This window comes from Capronia coronata, assembly GCF_000585585.1.
Source record: "Capronia coronata CBS 617.96 chromosome Unknown acBCG-supercont1.1, whole genome shotgun sequence".
Taxonomy (NCBI): domain Eukaryota; kingdom Fungi; phylum Ascomycota; class Eurotiomycetes; order Chaetothyriales; family Herpotrichiellaceae; genus Capronia; species Capronia coronata.
In genome coordinates, this window is record NW_006912893.1 from 27057 (window position 1) to 46296 (window position 19240).

The following is a 19240-nucleotide window of genomic DNA, read 5'->3' on the forward strand; positions in this document are numbered from 1 at the left end:
TTTAGTACTAGAAGGAACGAAGTTGACCTGGCTCCAGGGTGAAGGCGCATTACTGTTCAAGACAGTATATTGCTCTATTATTGAGCTGAAATGCAAATAAACTACATATGACAGGCGCAGTATACGAAGTGAGTAGAGCCGACCTCTGTAACCGGTGAGGTATTTAACAGTGGAAGTTCAGCATGGCACAGCCTTTCCCTCAGTGATGCGTTACCCCTAACCACGGTTTGCTTTCGGTGCTTCCCGCCTCCCCGTGTTGCTCCAAGAGGAATCAGATATAATTGGACAGACTCGACTAGATAGAGGACGAACCGGAGCACGGTCTGAATCTTGGAGAGACAAATGCGTGCACAAAACAACCGAATTGCTACACGAGAAGAATGTCAACCCCCTGTACCCTCATCACTTCCCGCCAATCGACGATGATCTGGCCTATACCGTCGATGTCGACCAAGTCGTCATAATCATCTTCATCGTCATCAACATCTTCTGCCTCACTAATGACACCTACTTGAAGGTAGTATCTCCGTCTACGCTCTTTCCAAACCCCCTGCACCACCTTCGACACATCGCCTCTATTGCCGATGCCGCTTTTGCCCAACTTCCCCAGCCAAGATCGGGCAGTTCGCAGCTCTTGCGGCCGAAAGCATTCCACCGCAGCCAGAAATACCGGCCACAGCGAGACGTGGGAACTATCCCTGTTTATTCTGTCGGCTGGCTGGTCACATGAGAGACGCGCGTCAATGTTTTGGATGCATGCGAAAAGCCGAGAGGAGTATGGAGTGAGGGCGCTGGGGGCCGGGTTGATGGTCTGGCGTTGAATGAAAATAATGATGCCCAAGGTAAAGATGGTTTGATGGGTATCTCGAAGGCTCGTGGAGTACTGGGCCTGCCCCGTCGCCAGAGCAGACAATCTCTCTGTGAGCTTGTTGATTTTCGACCGGTAAACCTCGGACAATCCGTGCCTTTTGACCTGGCGGATCAGGGTCACAGCTTCACTGAGCCCTTCCGCAGCTTGAGGGGCCGCACCAACGGTGAAACCAAATTCAAGTCTGCTTGATACCGAGGCGATCATGTCTTGGAAGACATGAGTGTCACTTTTTGGCTCGACGATTTCCTCCCAACTGACGTGATCTCTCTCGTGCTCTGTGGGTGCATCATCCAGGTCCAACTCGATCGACATCCGTAACTTTAGCATACAGAGGCTTTGCGTGGTCAACCAAGCGGTCTCTGAAAAGAGCCAGGGTTTCTGTGGGAGAGATTTTGTGGCCAAATCCCAGGCAATTTTCAAGTGATATCGCCATGCGACCGAGCCTCCTCCATAAGTCTGTGTAGCTATCTTAGTTCTGTCCTATTGACTTCAGAAAAGAAAATTGCGTCTTGCTTACCTCTGCCATGATCAGGGAGAGGATACTCGCGAGGACAGCGCCATAGTCGTATTCCGTCGTCTCGCTCAGGTAGGTTGACAATGCCTTCAGGCTCTCCGAATAATGGCCCATGGCCAGTACTTTCATGTGCTCTGTGCGATAGCCAATGTTCTCGAAGTGGGCAGCTGCTTGACTGAGAATGGCGTGACGGATGGCCAGATATACTGCCGAATCATCACTCAGCGCCATGGATGGATATCGGGTCTTCCATGGGTTCCGAGAATCCTCAAATGGCATCATTTTGGACGAGATGACCGAGACATAGTGTTGAAACAAAGACCGACTTTCCTGGTCCAACGGCCAGATTGGCCATACATCTGAGGTTATCGGGAGGTTCTCTGGAGGCAGTGATGGAGGGTCGGTCTTGGGATGGGGAAACGACAGAACAGAGAATGGTCCCAGAACAGCAATCTGTGCTTGTGTCCGATCAAACTGAGCGACAGCAGTGTTGGTCAGCGCCGAGATGATTTTATCAACGCTGGGTCCATCCAATATCCGTCGAGTGGCCCAAGTTGACTGCGGAGGTGGCATTCCTCCTAAACCCTGGTGGTTGGAGGCTTCCTGGTTTGGCGGCAGCCATATAATGTTGGGCCCGTAACCTGGGCATTTGTGTCCGGCTTTCAGGCACCGCAAGCATGCCGGGCGTTCGCCCGTGCACTTGATCTTTCGACTTCGGCATGTTCTGCAGCCTGTGAACGTCTTCGGCATATCTAGCAGTTTGTCAAAGTTGGCTCTCGCCAGGCAGACTAGTGGTAGGCGAAGAAACTGGCGCTGCCTGAGTTCACAAAGTTCAGGGTCACACTTTGAGTCGTGTGTACCCTAGCAGGTAGACTCGAATCGTGTGCGGAGAGGAAGCGAAGTTGTAGCAACGCCGGACGTGATACAAATAGATCCATTAAAAATCCCCCTCCACAATGCGGATGTCGATCTTGATAGGCCTGGTATGCGCCCGAAGCGAACCGGTCAAGTGGAGCGCATTCGCCCGAACTTTTCAATTCTGCAATATATCCCGAACCCCATGACTAGTCATATCTCAGACGTGGAATTAACGTATCATCGAAATGGTTAACCGACGGGTGAGTCACAGGCGTCTCAGCAACGTATAGCACGTAGTTGTAGCACTGATACACGCAACTAACAACGCCAGCGTCGCAGACGAAAGAGGCTCCTTAGGCCAGTTGGCTGCATGAAAGGCCTGAGTTTCGGTCGGAGCCATGAAGTGGTGAAGGAAGATTGGCCTAGTCGTTAAGACGATGCACTGAAATCCAGCCAGTATTCTCCTTGAGCAATGCCTCACATATGCAGATGTGGTGCTTTTGTCCTCAACAAAGGAAGATGTATTAATTGGATGGGATTTTTGAATTCGCAGGATCTGCCATAAACTCTATATTATCGGTCGTAAATAGGAGCCACCGCCGCCGCCCCAACACATGCCGATAGCGGATGACTTGACGAATACTAGTAGTACGCTTGTCTATAGATTGTTAAAGCAGCAAGTGGGCGGGGGATTCGGCGATTTCTTTACCTCTCTTGGAAATCCGCCTCTTTGAAAGGTTTACTAAGCTACAATACTTAACACGCAGCAGGACAAAACTACTCAGTGGCTTGTCAATGCATAGAAACAGTATGGAGGACCCCGATTCTGATACACCGTATGTCTTGTCTCAGTCCCATCCAAAGCTCCCTTATTGACCAATTTTCTAGTGCCCTTTCTGGGCTTGCTCTTCAAGCTCTGGAAGACTTTCGGGCCGAACAAGCACTGCAATTTGACGGTTTTGAACAGCTGGACTATAGTCACGACCTAGCGATGAGCAATGACAAGGCCTTATCTATGGAGATGTTTCCCGAGAATTGGAATGCCAGCCAGTTTTGGGTGGGCCGAACTCCACTTGTCTATGGATTGTTCCTAACCCGGCAGTGAAAAAGTATGATGATGCATCTGCTACCCTGCTCGCTCAACAGCTTCTCGATGGCCTGACGCCTCACACCTGTATCGCAATAATCTCGACCCCAAGTGTTTTCATACAGTTGAAGAAGCTCTTAGTACCTAACCTCTCCATCTCCAAGCCTATGTTTGCTAATCAGAGCAAAGCTGAAGGGGGGACCACAACCTCAAAGACTATCCCTCTTGGAATGGGATGAACGCTTTCACATGTTCAGCGAATTCATTCCCTACGACTTTGAAAACCCACAGAAACTGGATCGTGAGCCATGCCTAGTCATCACCCGATCCTCTCTACTCTACACGATATGCCAGGCAAAGCTAATCTTCTACCCGACAACTACAGCTGCTTTGAAAGGCATATTCGATCGTATCATCTGTGATCCACCATACCACAGCGTGGATTGCCTAACCAAAAGTTCGTGCTAGCTATTCTTGATGCTTTGTCCCAGTTTATGTCATGTTTCAAGACTTACACGAAAGGAAACAAAGTCTCTGCAACGGTCTCATGGCTGCTGAAGCCTGCCCCAACCCAACCCAACACAGCGGAAGAGAGCATACACAACAACAGGGTCATTATTTTTACAGGGGATACCATGGCTACGACCATCCCAAAGCTTTACCCGAACCACTTTGCAACTACGTTCTCGCCTTCTCATACTGGAAATCGCCTCAACAACCGGTATCGATGCTACGCAGATTACGAATGTCCTGAATGGACAAGGCTAGCGGAATGATGAAGATTGGAAAAAGAAAATCATCAAGGGGCTAAAACAAGGCTCCCAACTCGGACTTCAAGCTATATGTTTCTAGGTTGAGGTTGCGAATTGATAAGAACCAAAGACCGCGACACTGAACAACTGTCTAGTTGTATATTCAACCTCCTCGCTATCTTTGCTCCGCCTTTAATCGATGCCCAGTCCATTTCTCGCCCTCGAGCCTGTGATCGACTCGTAGAAGCCATCAAAAGCCCTTCGGCAACACTGACCACGCCCAACGCTTTCTCCTCTTGGAGCCTTCTGGTCACAACTTCTAATTCCACTGGAAGTCCATGCATGCCGTCACGATCGTATCTTTCCCAATTCCACTTATCCACGTTGTTTCGCGGCTGATACCCGTCATCGTGTACATCAATTTTCTTGTCAACCTTCCCTGCCGGAAATACCACCGCTGGGTAGTCAAGAAAAGTTCCACACTTTGGTGTAGCCTAGGTGCTTTGATCACCAACCTGTTGCTGAGCCTCCGCTGCCCTGCAATGACGTCCACGTCTTAGCCGTCTTGACATCAACGTTTGTTTCCCGGGCTGACTTACCGTTTGATGAAGGCTCTGGTGACTTGCTCTGCTGCCAGTTCGCCTGTCGCCATGATTCCCACAAGCACATCAACATCAGTGAGGAGTGTGATATCCCGTGGATTCTCCTGCCCAAAAATGACACCATTCACATCAAAAAGAAAGAGTTTTATGGCCGCTTCACGTTCGCCGATTTTTGAATTGACGACATCCTCCCAAGCCCTAGGGCTGCATCCCTCGTTCGGCTCTTTCATGATTCTGTTATGGTATCATTCATCACCCAATATGGTGTCTCAGGCAAACCCGCCAGAGCCCAGCGTGTGTTGATAGCCCTTGTTCAATGTACTGCGGCAACGTGATCGGATTCTTGCATCGAGTCTCACGCGACAGAGGTATGCGTGGTGTGTTCACTCCTGTACGTGGGGTTGGTTGTCTTGCAGCGAATCATGCATCCACAAGGAGAAGTCCGAAATGTTCTGCTTATCACGGCACACTGCAGGCCGGATCAATCCAACACGCCAGTTTCCACCATGTCCCCAGTCCAGAGAGTGGGGGAAACGTAAGAGGCCGACATGGATTGGTTCGACCACTCTCCGAGAAAGACAAAGTGGTCTCCATTTGAAAGCTTTGAGGACCGTGGCTCGACCGGGCGATGGCAGGAAAAAGGATCGAACTGCGCCGCCATACATAGTCGCCCGATCCGCAATGATGAAACGAGCAAGATCTCAATTGTCATTGCCCAGCATGTCTCCTGGTGCCAACGGCGAAGAATTTGCGACGGGTGCGCCCCAGGTAGATGGCTTTGCGGTTAACCAGGATGATGTCGCAGATATCGTGGTTGCTGGCAGATTCAATCCCATGATGGTGAAGGCGGTGGACTAACTGACGAGGATGTGTTTTCATGGAGCTACTTCGCTTGTCCGACCGCTGCACTGAAACAAGATATCCGGCAAGCCACCTTCATAAAATGAGTGGCACCGCCAAATCTCAGCAGGGGCACCCTTGAAGCCTTTCAAAGGCGGTAGGTACACCTAAGGATAGGTGGAACGCCCATTCCCATCAACCTCACGTGCTGCGCTGCTTATATCATTTTTGCGGTGTTACTCGTTTTGTAAGGTGGCTTGCCGGCCAGGGAGGACCATTTTGGCGCGGAGGGGCTGGGGAATACAACTCCGGTTTGCAGATCGGCTGCTCCACTCTCAAGGTTGACATGCATGTACCGAAGTTTGTTTCGACTTCATGCCTTGAGTAAAGTGAAGTAAATAGTCGTGTTGCGCCTGCTCACCTACAGAGTCGCTAATGGATTCGCGTCGGACTTGCAAGGACTCGGTAGTGAACACAAACTTCATGGAAGGAGCAGCCAAATGAGTTCGTTTCGACTGCGTGTCGGCTCGAGGGTCTCAACAGTACCAAGCTGCGCATCTCTTTGCATCGAACAGAAACTCCCAGTCCTTTGCGACGCCTCCATCATGCTTGAACCTCAGTAATCGTCGGGGCCGTCCTTCAAGCGCAATCGAGCCAGATCTTCCGGCGAAATTCTCCAGAGCTGAAGGTCAACTCTTGCTCTCCGTCGGAAAGAAGCGTCGTTCGTTGACCGAAGTTAAAGGAAAAATGTCTTGGAAATTGGCTGAGTTGAGGTGGCGTCAGGATGTGGGATTGCAGGAAAGCTTTTGGGAGAGAGATGAAGAGGCACCTGAGGGAACGCATAAAACCAACACAGGGACCGAAGCACGTGCAAGTAAAAGACGGACTGCAGGTCACAATCCTACATGGCGTCGTCTGTCGTTGGAAAACAATTCGCATCTGTGCACACCACCACAACACCAACCTCAGAAAAGACTTACAGATCCTCACTCATCGGTGCTATCGCAAGGAGTATTTGCATCTTCTGCAACTCCTCTTTTGAATGTCCGTCACAGCACAGACAGACTTGATTTCCAAGACTCTCAAGCGATCTCAGACTCTCAATTCATTGTCGCAGCATCCTGTGTCTAGGAGACACCAAATCGGTCGCCTTCAAATTCACACCGTGGTTCCTTTCAAGCGCAGGCAGATGGGTCAGAGGCAACTCCTGCCGATCTGAACGGTTGGTCGTCACAAGTCTCATGAACTCTCAAATGTGCTGACGGCAAGGCTGTAGCGGATCCTGCGCTCCAAGGCTGGAAACCCCAACATTCAGTATCGATATCGGACACGAACTTGCGAAAGAGAGACTCCTGGTCGTATCAGATTCCAAACGCAGCTGGTATGAGTCCCTCACATCTGCATCCGAAATCCACTGATCGTAATCAGATCACAAAGCTTTTGAACATCCACCGACGCAAACCTTCCTATCCCATTCCCCACTGCACGTGAGTGGGTTCCTCCAGTGTATTCCGATCACAACTGACAAAGATCAAGAGACTGAGCCTCAGCATCTCGACGGTCGAAAGCGAAGTGGCCCGTACCCCAATCTTCGCCACCTCAAGCGCATTATTCGGGGATTTCTCGCACCATTCAGACTGTCGGCAAGCACCACTTGACCATAGCGCGACTCTTCAGAGAAGTAGGAGCCATTCTGTGTCTTCGAGCATTCCAAGGACATCCATAGGGTCGAAACACCGGTCGGATTCATTCCTCCTGCAAAGATACAAAATGAGTGACGAAACCTCAAGTTCATCCGGACGCAGGCAAGCTTCGCGAACACTTTACCCAGACTTGACATCAGCATACGCACGAATCCAAGGTCGGAGGACGGTGAGCACCTTGTCATCGCAGGCTGGTCGAGAAGAGACGCGCTTTCCGCTCAGTCCGACGAGTTCTTCGAGCGAGGAGAATGAACATGATCGCTTTGATGCACTGTCGGTTGGGAATGAAGTCATTCCACTGCAGGACCTATCTTGTCAGCGGGTACAATCGGCCCACGGAGTTCTTCATGAGGCAGACCATCATCAAGAATCCAGCGCAATCCTGGAGACATCCGATGATACTGAAACAACAAGCCACACTGAAGACAGATTATCCGCCACAATTGACGACATTGTTTCTCAATATGCGGACGACGGAGCTGACGATTCGTCTGCTTTGCCCATTCTCCAACCGGACGGACATCAGCTCATGCACGATCATGAGATCCATGAGACCCAGTATGGACAGGATATCAATACTCCCCATGACAGTCGCAGTATGTTTTTGAGTCCCCACAACGAAAGACGTTCTGTCGGTGGCTTGGCTCTTGAAGAACAACAAGATGCAGACCGTTCTGTTCAAAGTATCGCAAACTCACAGGGAGATAAAGAAGAGTGGGAAGCTTTGCCGGAGAGTAGTCGAAGCGGATTTTTGACTCCATCGTGGCAGCGGTTTCGTTTGACAAAAAGAGAGACCGGCGATACATCCGACTCAAGTTTCAATGACAAGACCCCAACAACACCATGGGATCCTATTTCATCCTCAGCACGAGGCAATCTTCCACCTGATCTAGCTCACCGCCAGACTGATTTGCACGCACCGAAACAGCTTACCAGAAACAAATATAGTGGCCCTGGAAGAGAGCAGCAAGTGCAAACTGAAATGCAAACAACGAGCGGACGGAGTTTTCTGCGTTCAGGTCAAAACCGCGCTGCAGGTTCCCTCGGCACCCTAGGAGAGCTTCCACACGTCCAGACTCTGGCCAGCCCGCGCCCATCAAGACATCTCACTCCACTCACAGATTCAGTCCTTCCGTCAAGCTCCTTGTTTCCTCGAGCTCGGATCAGTGCTCTTTCATCAAGTTCTCTGCTTCCTCAGGATATGGGAAGGATCATGACACCACATCCACCCCCTCGAGCAGCAATGAAGCCCTTGAACGAACCTACAATGCCTCATGGGCAAGGATTCTCCAGATCTCGAGATGGCCAGACGGCGCAATCTGCTACCCCTTCCAATCAACGCCTGACCACACAAGCTCGCATCTTCATCCCTAGAAGTGGCTCGGGGAACGCAGCCACAGATCCAGGACGCACCCTTGACCAACAAGGTCTCTCCGCCGGGTTCAGAAAGATGGCCTCCGCAACGGAATCTCACAATCGCCTCTTGACCGAACAACTTCGAGAAGGCCGCTACCAATCCAATGACGCTGGCATCTCCCGCTTCCTGCGAGACACCGTGCAAATTGGCACAAATTCCCTACCTTCACGTGTCAACCGTTCTGAAAGCCTTCCAAACAGTCGTGGAATCAAAACAACAGGCAGCAGTCTTGCCAACTATTCCTCCGATTCAGTTCCGCTCAACAGACCGAGAAACCACGGATTGGGTAGCTCAATTACTTCAAGCCTCGCCAACGCTACTCAACATAAAAACAACTCCACTCATAGCACTACAGCTTCCCTTCTCCCTGCTGACTGGACACAAAGCTTGGACACTCTTGGTTTGGCAGCTTGCCCGACATTTCCGCTCACCGCCCAGCAACTTGGATCGCCCGGACTTCCTGGAATTGGCTGGGTCCCCTTTGCTCGTTTGCAGACCTTGGATAATGGCGAGTGGTTGGAGAGAGCCTGGTGCGCTGTCCATCAGCAAATGGAGTTCAGCCACGCCACCCTGGCCAAAAACAGGGCTGAGGCTAGCTCCGTCGACATCCAACGTCGAGCTGGGCGGTTCCTTCTGGTGGCTTGCGTGGCAACATTCTGGTTTGGTGGTTTTGCTCTGGCCCATGACATGGGCGAAGGGGGCGCCTTGTCCAGCGGGGCAATGGCAGAGTTGACCAAGTGGCTCTCGGGCCGAGAGGATGGTGCCGTCGCCCATGTCCACCCGGTGGACGCTCGACTGGCCCGAGCGGTCGAGAGAGTTGGTTTGTTGGTGGTTGTTGGTTTGTTGTTGGGCTGTGCCGGCGTCCTGGTTTGGGCAGCCACCATCTAAGTGGCAAGAGGCGGGAGATCCCCTGAGGTTAGAATCTGTATTTGATAATCAATCACACCTCCTGCACAGAACTCCCTGTCATCTTTGTAATTGTAGCGGGCATCCTTGTCACGAAGCGAAGTCACATCCTTCATCGACAATGGCATACAATACTTTGACATACCGGTTGTCCACAAATCAGGGCAGAAGTTCAACTTTGGGAGTCGGACTAATCCTCCTCTACATACCCTAAAGCTTGACCGACTTTGACCTTCTGGTTTCGTTCAACAACCCATTTAAACCCACCATTCCCCTCCTCATCACCAGCACTACCCTCGTTGAGGGATTTTCTCCGCTGACCAGCCGGTGCCTCAAACACCAATACAATACTCGATCCAAGCTTGAAGCCACCCATCTCTTCACCTCTCCTCAAAGCATGGCCTCCCAGAATCTTGCTCGCATTTGCGTAGGTGGCTTCGCTGAATCCAGCGTAGGGTTCGCCCCTTTCAGCGGCCGCTGCTGCCTGACGATCCGCTTCGGTATCCGTAGTAAGAGAATTCGTCCGTAACTCCTTGTCGAAATTGATGACGATGGAGCCAACATTGGTGGCACCAACAGGTATATAGCTGAAGAATCCATATTTCCATCGGCCAAGGAGAACAACACGTTCATTGAGGGTGAAAAGCCCCGGCAACATACGCTGAACATAAGGCGAGACTGAATACAATTCTCCCGCAAAGTGGCGACGTGCGGTGCAAACCCAGCTGACAGGAGAATGAAAGCGATGATAGTCACCGGGAGCCAGATACACGACACAATAATAAAGCTTTTTGTCGGTGCTGGGAGAAGAGAAAGGTGACCACCAAGGTTGAGTTGTGGCCAAGTCAGCTGACACTGCAGCCTCGGAGGATGGACGTGATTTTATAGAGGCATCTTGTTTGGAGTTGCCCGTCTGTTGCGACCCGGACAGGAAGTCGGGTAAGGTGTAAGATATGCCGTTGACATTTGCAAATTCCTCCTCTGCGGATATTGACTTGGCTTCTGGATCATCCGATGCAGGCGATGTTTCGGCCTTCGGAGGCGCAAAGATATTCGACGGAGCTTGAGGATTAGGTGAGGTAGGGGCGATTTTCCCCAACAGAGCATCCACACTGTATGTCATGCCTTTGACCTGCTCGACCTCACCATTCTCGATCGTGCCAAACTGCAATACTTTAGCGTCGGCCGGAGATAGGACAGCGTTGGGATTGGGATCGAGAGGTCGAATGCCTGGCTTGAGCTCGCGGTAGAAGAAGGAAGCCAGGTTGGGGTAGGCGTGAAGATCTGGTTCAGCCATCTCCTCAAAGTTGACACCAAATATCCGGCCATATAGCTTGAAACCCGGCACACGGAGGTAATATGGAATGGTCAACTCATTGAAACGTCCCCAAACTCTTGAGATTGCTTTCAGCGGCAACGTTGACATTATCTGTACCTGCCAGCCTCCTCCTGTGGGATAGATTCTCTGCCGCCTGGGCGGCCGTCCTCCATCCGTCTCGGAAGAACCTTCTTGTGCGCCGCCTTCCCTTGCTCTGACTCGCATAAACTGTAACAGGCCCAGAAACCCAATTCCCAGACCAATTGGAATTGGTTTCCATTCGATTTTCGTTTCCCTCCATGCTTTTCCAAGCCGCGAAGTGAAGCTCTCCTTGCCATCCCCTCTGCTTTCTTTCCATCTTTTCTGAGTGTTGCTGAAATGGCTTCTCTGGTGCAATTGAATGCGACCGTACGGGAATCTTAGAGGTTGAAAGGAGCATGGGTCCGACAGCGGATGAAGACGTGAGGAAATAATGAAGGTCCGCCGGTAAAGACACGTTCTGCCGACGCTGGCACCAGCCATATTTGCAGATTGGAAGATTTGTCAGGGAAGCATGTACAACAAGTAAAGAGATGGACACAGGGTTGGGAAATGAAGCGAGATTGACTTAGCCAGTTGGCTTCAAAATGATGTTGTCTTGAAGGAAGGTAAAGATATTTGGCAGTTCAAGGTATGACGAGTGAAGATGCACCCGCTGCAGTTTATGATTGGCTGATTTGATCCTCCGCCGCTGCGATTGCAGAACGCGGACTTCGTTTTTGTGAGATTCCTACCACTCTGGCTACAACAACCTGTCGATCCAACTGCGACTGTTGTGTATCTACATCTCATCTCGTCAAATTGACTTCGTTGGTCATGCGTTGGAGAAACAACTTCCTCTTTCACCATGAACGGCAATAGTCGCGAACAATCCTCATCCTCCGACCAACCACTCTCTACCTCACCTTTGCAGCCTGATCATGTCTATCTTAGAGTGATTTATTTGGTCACAGGAGATCCCAGGCCACCTCTCAACCTCGGACAGGTTGATCTGGGCACCACGATTCTGGCGTTGAAGAATCGAATTCAAAATGATCTTCCCGAACATCCAACTCCTCTCGAACAACGTCTTATCTATCAAGGGCGACCGCTTCTGCGAAACGAGGCCACATTGCGAGAGGTCCTCCGACTAGAGGTATTTGCTTCGCTATAGTTCTTCCTAACTTTTCTGACCGATGTCTTAGTCTGGCGCTGCGTCTGGTCCCCTACCATATACGATCCATATCGTAATCAATCCCCGTTCAGATGCGACGCCTCCGAGAGATCCTCCCTCAACTACGCATGGGCTACCTCCTCCGCCAGCTACCCGGCCGACAGAACGTGTCAACCCATTCCGAGCCGTTGAAACATCTGCCGCGAGGCTTCAAGAGTCGCTAGCTCGGATTCAACAACAGATTGAAGTGAACAGAGCCGATCTGTTGGGTGTGCAACAGAGGATAGGCCTCCAGCATCACAATATACATCACCACATTGCCACTGGTCAGCCTCATCACCATGTCACCGTTGGACAACCTCTTCCGACTCATGCACCATTCCAGATAGACGTGAATGGTCAAGCCATCTTTGCCGCGCCGACTCCTTTGCGTCTCAACGGCGGCCAGAACTTGGAGCAACCTGATCGTGGTCTTCCGCAGGTGCCTTGGATCCCAACCCAGAACGGTCGCGGTGCAGGTCAAACAGTGCCATCAATGTTTAGAAACCCTGCAGTACCTCCATCTGTACCTCAACCTGTCCTGGCACCTCAGCCTAACGCGGCGGCCACAAGTACGAATCCACAGCCGAATGCTGAAGGAACTCAGGGACACCCAGTCTCTCATGCGGCTGCTGGGCAACAGACCAACACAGGATTGCCACCTACGCAGCCTGTTTCTGCATCTGGACATCAGCAGGTCCATCATATGCATCAGCATCCGTTGTTGACTGCCGCACAGCGTGTATCCAGCACGATGCCGGAGCACCATCATCCACCTCACGTTCCTGTCCAATTTCCATCTCAGTTTGCACGGTCTTCAGTAGAAAATCTTCTGCCAACAAATGCCGTTGCTTGGATAGTCTCGTCGCCGGCTGGCCCAGAGGCGTTGTTATTCCAGCCCGGACATGGTTTCTTCGCCACGACACAGCAACAAACACCTCAGCAATCTGGTACTCAGTATGCATCACAGGGGCCGGCACCTGGTAATCAACCTATTGCGGTTGTACCACTCCAACCGGCAGAAGAAGAAGGCCCTGTGAACATCAATGTGCGGATTGCACAGCCTAGGAGGAACCATATGCCGGCGGCACCAGCTCTGGCGCAAGTACGACGAAACGAGGCCGATAATGACTTGTTTGCTTTTTTGATCCAGCGAGGCTGGCTATTTCTGCGCCTATATCTTTTCATGTTCGTCTTCTCCGAACCAGGAACCTGGAAACGGTGGCTTCTGATTGTGACTGCGGCCATTGTTTGTCTTCAGCCCAGGAACGGCCCATTTGTACGGGCATTGGCCGCCGCACGCCGGCATCTGGACAACTTGATTGCACCCCCAGCTCCACGACCTCAGCCCGCCCCTGCTGCCGAGGCACGACAGCAACCACAGGTTCAACCTCTCCAAAATGCTGTCAATGAGATACCTGTTCTGCGCCCGGCTAATGTCCGCGGCGCGGTCCAGATCACTCCAGAAGAAGCTGCGGCACGACTCAATCGACAGCATCATGACGGATCCGCAAATTCGTGGAGAGACACGTTTTACCGCATTGAACAGAGTACAGCACTGTTTCTGGCAAGTTTGATTCCAGGCGTGGGCGAGCGGCATGTTCGGGCGAGGGAAGAGGCGAGAAGAGAAGCGGTCAGGCTTGAACAAGAAAGAATACGTGCTGAACAAGAGGCTGCCACGCGTGCACAAGCGGAGATTGCAGCGGAGCCTGCCTCTGGTGAGAATATGGACCACACCGTCGCTGCAACAGCTGAGGAGGCAAAAGCAAATGGATCTGCTGTTGCAACGGTCGACGGATCCATTGAGCAGAGTGCTTCGAGCTCTGTGCAAATCCATGAAGACACCGCAGAGGTCGAAGGGTTGCGGAATCGGAACATTTGAAGTCCCTATCATTGCGCGTCTCGTGACGGATTGCCTATTGAGACGTGTTGCGGTTGACTCACGGTCGTGACTTCATGTTTTGTAGCGAATTGAGCGGGATTGCAAAGTCAACGGGTTGGCGACTAGACTGGCTCAGTTGGTGGAATATGATTTGATGACCACCTTCGGGATGACCATGAATCACCAGGTTGCGTGACAGGATCAGGTAGCCGAAACTCGTCTTATCATCTTTCGCGGTTTCGTGAGGATTCCCTTGCCATCTCGCCCCTTTTGAGATTCCGTCAATATGAAAGGGTTCCCGTGGTGAGTCTTCTGTCCGCCATGCCTGCAAAACTGCGCTGCGAGCTATGCTAGGATTGAAAGACCGCTGTGAGCGACGTAAATGGACTGAGAAGTGCCCAGCTAGTAGTATGAAGGCACGGCTTTCCCCGGTCGATACCCCGTCCAGCCAGTTCATGCCCTTGAGTCAAGTCGGGCCACTAGATCCGACTGAAAACAAGCCATGCTGGACGGACTAGGCTGCATTTTTGCACTCCGACTCGAAATCACGTCATGATAATTGTCCGGCAAGGCTACCTCCTCTCCCGAAGCGACGGCGTTGTCCATCACGACCCTTCCCTTTCCCGTGCAAGGGATGGTTCTTTTCCCACTCCTCGTCGGCTCTAAAGGCATCGACCGCCAAGTCCAAGTTATAGTCGGTTCCCTTCAGATACAGGGAGGCGACATTGTAGTCTGGACATTTTGTCGCAACCATCCATCTCCGCACTTTGGTCTTACGCTCTTCCTCTTCCGGGTCCGGGGGGGTCGACAAAGGCGGCCCCGTGTAGTGGGACTTGGGGATCAAGATCCACCTGCGGGCCGCAAGCAGTTGATCAGAGTAAAGACCATTATGCCGCCGGAGGACTAGAACGGGCACATTGTACGCCAGAGACAGAGATTGTAATGAGTCTTCCGCGCCCACAAAATGTACGGTGTCATCGGTGTTCTCGGGAGGCGCTATACTCTGATCAGGCACTCGTCTCGGTGTCATCGCATCGTCGTACGAGGGTGGCGGCGATTCCGCTCTGCCGTGCTTCGGGGAAGTAGAAGTCTTTGTGTAGGAGGGAGGAAGTCTGAGGCCATCTTTCGGAAGCGCTGATGGACCCGACGATATCTGGCAGAACGGACAGTAGGATTGAAATCGGGGGTTGTTGTATTGACAAGTGGCGCAGATCTGGCGGGAACAACACTCCAGGCGACGATTGTAGAGCAATGGTTTCTCGGACTCGGGGTCGTAGGGCACTTTCACGTCGGTCAGAAGGGTGGCACAGGTGCAGCAGGAGTCAGTGATGGACATTTTGAGAGATATTGATACGACCGGTGGGATATGAAAGGAATAACGATCGACTCGTTGTCCATGAATATCTAGTAGGGAAGTAGTACGAATGTCTAGACTCGGTATTGGCGGGTTATAATATTATCGATGACATCAATGACGAGGACGTTACTCCATTTCGGCTCCAAGGTTGAAACTAACCGCGTCTCTGAGTGTTGCTTGACTCCAGATTCTGTATTGTCTCCCCAATTACGTCTGATTTCTTTGTATATCGGAAATGAAAGCATTTGACATCCATCGTAACGGAGTCTATCCAATGTGTTCATTGCAAGTCCTCTCTACTTGCGGAGAGCGCAGTCTCCCACGACTCTGCGTTTCCACCTGTTTTGACTTTTAATGCAGCTCCATCCATTGTGTCGAAATTGATTTCGGGGGGCAAGATTGAGACTATTCTCTTCCCTCGTTGTGAAACCAACCCAGAACATCATCGGGTTTGGGCATTGTGCAACCGCGATCTTCTCCTCGGCGCTACAACTTCGCAAACGAAGGGCAGCAGAGGCCCGTCTTCCTCATACCATGTGTTGAGATGATCATTCCAGCTGCGTTCTGGTGGGAAGATCTCCATGCCTCGACAATCGTCGTCGGGCCGCGAGTCTCTGCATTTTGACTTTCTCGATTGTAAATGGTGTAGATGGTCTACCCCATGACACTGAACAGTAGACACAGATAGAGACAGCTTTTGGGCGAATTTTGGTTGGCCGATATTACGGCGCAGAGACTCCTCATTTGGGTGTTCCCGAATAGTCCTCCAATCCAGTTCTGGAAACCTGATTCATGTATCCTCGAAAGCCATACATGCGCTGACTGTGGCTCGATCAAGGCTTGGGAATGAATTGGTGCCATTCCAAAGGCAACTTTCTTGAAATGCTGCTGATTAATCTTGTTGCGCGGCCTTTGAAATACCACGCCGATTCGATCCTCTCCAGCAGCAACGCATAATGCGCCAATAATATCAGAGCAGCTGGGTGCCGTGCCTTGAGAAGTGTCATGAACTTGTCAGAGACCCGCACTGGCCATATACGCAAGACATCCCATGTGGTGAAGACTTGAGCCGATCGCGAGCAGGCGAAGGCTAATGCAAGCTCCGATGCTGCTTCGCGATATGTTTCGAGTACGTCGTCTGACCAAGGGCACTGGGAAGATTGGACAATGACCGAGAGGAGATTTTCGAGGACGGCAGCCTCGTCCAAGGTGTCGACACCTTCGAAGGGCGCTTCCAATGCAAGGGCGAGACTCTTACATGGACCCGACTCAAGGAAGTCCCAAACATCGCCTAGCATAACACAACCGCATCGGAGGAAATGAAGCCAGCTAGGGATGACGTCGTCATCATTCTCTGTGACCAGAAGGAGGCTGTCGTCTTGTTGTTCTGAAGCCCACGCGTAGAGGACAAGGAGATGCGTGAAGACCAACACGGCGTGGCAATTCTCCTGAGTCGTGTTTGACACGGCAGTTCTGAAAAGGCCCATGGCTTTATCCTGGTATTTGCTGGCCTCGAGGTAGTATGTCTTTCGCTGCTCGGGGACGAGATAGGCGCGATGAAGTGATGTCACCGCAAGGATACCGAACATGAGGAAATCATGCTCGTGAGCCAGCTGACAGACTGTGTCTCTCCACAGAATCTCGGTGTCTGCATTGGTGGCGATTGTCCGACTGGTCGAGTCTTGATAATGATGCAGCAGGAACTCGGCATCGTGCTCAAGTTCCAGAGATTGGAGCCCGCTAATATTGCCCTCAGCGAGCCGCACTGAACCAGGAGCAATCATTTGTTCAGGGAAACGTTTTGCCTCGTCAGAAGTGGAAATCACAGTCCTGTCGTGCATGGCCTGGGTGAAATTGTCTCCTCCATCCAGGGCATTGCCTCGCCGTACGTGGCCTGTGAAATAGTGCAAGTTGTTGCCGCGGAAGAATGTCTGGACTGGTACGCGTTGGAACGTCAAGTTATCATCTGCAACCTCGTGCTTGACCAGTGCCCAATGATTCCTCATCCGCTTCTCGGTCAGGCATAGATGTCCACAGCCATCAAATCCGCACTGCAAACCATTGAAGATCGGGAGGTGTGGAACGGGAAATTGGTCGGCTTCCGGTAGGAGTACATGTTCCGGGTCAACAAGGTCGAGCCCCTGCACAAAGTCCACGAAGGACTTCCGGTCCGACCGATAGATGTGGTGAATCTCTTTCAGATGCCTAGACACTGCCTTCGGCGGTACCGCATAACGACAGCCTGTGCAGATGACCACACGATGTTCCGGAGAATAATGGAAAAGCTGGGTCGGCTGCATCTGCGCACGCACTGGTGCCTGACGATTCATTCAGAGGAGGATCGAGCCATGAGTTGGCAGACTCAAGGGGGGTCAATACTCAATGTTGTTTGCAAAAAGTCAAGTACTGTGGTGGCATACCCAAAAGGTAGATGTGATCGTGACTAGTGCCACAGATTGCCTGGCTTGACGGCTTTAACGGCGATGACAGTTACCCTTTTTGAAATGGCCCGCCCCCACGGACCAAAATCACCCCTGCCACCACAATCGTTGGACTTGCAAATCGCCGGTGCCGTTCCCAATCAGAGTGACGGAACTGGCTGCAGATGGATCCTATCGCGACTAGCCAGGCAGCAGCGAAGCCTTACTCCAGTCGGAGTCTCCGTCGGTTCTCGATATCCTACTACCTATATCGAGGATTGTGGAAGAACGGGAGACAAAAATGCCACAGTGGATAGCAAAGATGATATGTAGCGGTGGAGTTGAGGGGTTCTGAACTCACAGTCCTTGACCTGCGACGGCGCGATGTTGGTCCGATCAATTTCACAACCGTCGACTGGCGCAACTATAAGTACCAGGCTGGGTGTTACAAATCTGATTGCTGGCTGCCCAAACCTACCCTCCAACAGTTTCACATCATGTCCAACTTCACAAGATCAATTCTCATCACTGGAGGCACTAGCGGCCTCGGACTTTGCGCCGCAGCTGAGATTGCGAAACAACATCCTGAATACCAGGTCATGGTGGCATCACGCAAGGACCCCGACAATAGCGCGGCGGCAATCAACAAGAAACTCGGCCAGAGTAACGTCCAGTATATGCCACTTGACCTTGGACACCTGGAAAATGTCCGATCTTTCGTCAAGACTTGGGGAGAGAGGAATTTCCCTCCGATTGCCGCACTGCTGCTGAATGCTGGGCTTCAAAACCCTGGCAGCGTCAGATACACCGCCGACGGGATCGAGTCTACTTTCGGCGTGAATCACGTGGGCCATGCGCTCCTTTTCTATCTCCTGCAGCCTTATTTGGCTGACGATGCCCGTATTGTCGTGGTTGCCAGCGGCACGCACGATCCAGCACAGAAAACCGGCCTTCCCGACGCAAAATACACGTCCGGAGAAGAGCTAGCTCATCCCTCTGATGCAACAGTCAACAACCCAGGCCGACAACGCTATGCCACCAGCAAATTGTGCAACATCATGTGGACATATGCCCTGCAACGACGTCTCGCGCGGCTTGCGAACAAGAAATGGACTGTGGCCGCTTTCGACCCGGGTCTGATGCCTGGCACAGGGCTCGCAAGAGACGCAGGAGTCATCCTCCGTTTCGTCTGGAATCGGGTGCTGCCTTCGCTTGTTCCGCTTCTCCGCCTGTTGGCATCGCCAAATACCCATCTTCCCGAGGAGTCGGGAGCCTCCCTAGCATGGCTTGCTCTGGATGAGAAAGAACGCTCGACGAGCGGCCTCTACTACGAAGGCAGGAAACCGATCAAATCCAGCGTGGACAGTTATGATGAGAAGAACCAGGAGGAGCTTTGGTCATGGACTGTGAAGTTTCTGGCGGCCGACGACAAGGAATTGCATGACTTTGAAGTCGTCGCTTGAAAGCCAGGAGCGAAGACTG

The 19240-nt window shown here is 51.8% G+C and overlaps 8 protein-coding genes across 8 annotated transcripts; 4 read left to right on the forward strand and 4 right to left on the reverse strand.

The window, feature by feature from the left end:
* Nucleotides 1-367: 367 nt before the first annotated feature.
* A1O1_00012 (uncharacterized protein) lies at nt 368-1958 on the reverse strand (the record flags this gene model as incomplete). The annotated part of the gene is made up of 2 exons (XM_007720933.1): nt 368-1327; nt 1389-1958. 2 exons carry the CDS (start codon nt 1956-1958, stop codon nt 368-370), a joined length of 1530 nt encoding a protein of 509 aa, XP_007719123.1.
* Nucleotides 1959-3053: 1095 nt separating this feature from the next.
* Nucleotides 3054-3348, forward strand: A1O1_00013 (uncharacterized protein; the record flags this gene model as incomplete). The annotated part of the gene is made up of 2 exons (XM_007720934.1): nt 3054-3079; nt 3132-3348. 2 exons carry the CDS (start codon nt 3054-3056, stop codon nt 3346-3348), a joined length of 243 nt encoding a protein of 80 aa, XP_007719124.1.
* A 3946-nt stretch (nt 3349-7294) lies between these two features.
* A1O1_00014 (uncharacterized protein) lies at nt 7295-9532 on the forward strand (the record flags this gene model as incomplete). The annotated part of the gene is made up of 1 exon (XM_007720935.1): nt 7295-9532. One exon carries the CDS (start codon nt 7295-7297, stop codon nt 9530-9532), a length of 2238 nt encoding a protein of 745 aa, XP_007719125.1.
* A 208-nt stretch (nt 9533-9740) lies between these two features.
* A1O1_00015 (phosphatidylserine decarboxylase) lies at nt 9741-11390 on the reverse strand (the record flags this gene model as incomplete). Its single annotated transcript, XM_007720936.1, has 1 exon — nt 9741-11390. One exon carries the CDS (start codon nt 11388-11390, stop codon nt 9741-9743), a length of 1650 nt encoding a protein of 549 aa, XP_007719126.1.
* Nucleotides 11391-11754: 364 nt separating this feature from the next.
* On the forward strand, nt 11755-13981 carry A1O1_00016 (uncharacterized protein; the record flags this gene model as incomplete). The annotated part of the gene is made up of 2 exons (XM_007720937.1): nt 11755-12042; nt 12092-13981. 2 exons carry the CDS (start codon nt 11755-11757, stop codon nt 13979-13981), a joined length of 2178 nt encoding a protein of 725 aa, XP_007719127.1.
* Nucleotides 13982-14531: 550 nt separating this feature from the next.
* A1O1_00017 (uncharacterized protein) lies at nt 14532-15317 on the reverse strand (the record flags this gene model as incomplete). Its single annotated transcript, XM_007720938.1, has 1 exon — nt 14532-15317. The coding sequence occupies one exon, from the start codon at nt 15315-15317 to the stop codon at nt 14532-14534; it is 786 nt and encodes a 261-aa protein (XP_007719128.1).
* Nucleotides 15318-16171: 854 nt separating this feature from the next.
* Nucleotides 16172-17638, reverse strand: A1O1_00018 (uncharacterized protein; the record flags this gene model as incomplete). The annotated part of the gene is made up of 1 exon (XM_007720939.1): nt 16172-17638. One exon carries the CDS (start codon nt 17636-17638, stop codon nt 16172-16174), a length of 1467 nt encoding a protein of 488 aa, XP_007719129.1.
* Nucleotides 17639-18255: 617 nt separating this feature from the next.
* Nucleotides 18256-19221, forward strand: A1O1_00019 (uncharacterized protein; the record flags this gene model as incomplete). The annotated part of the gene is made up of 1 exon (XM_007720940.1): nt 18256-19221. The coding sequence occupies one exon, from the start codon at nt 18256-18258 to the stop codon at nt 19219-19221; it is 966 nt and encodes a 321-aa protein (XP_007719130.1).
* Between the last annotated feature and the right edge of the window lie 19 nt (nt 19222-19240).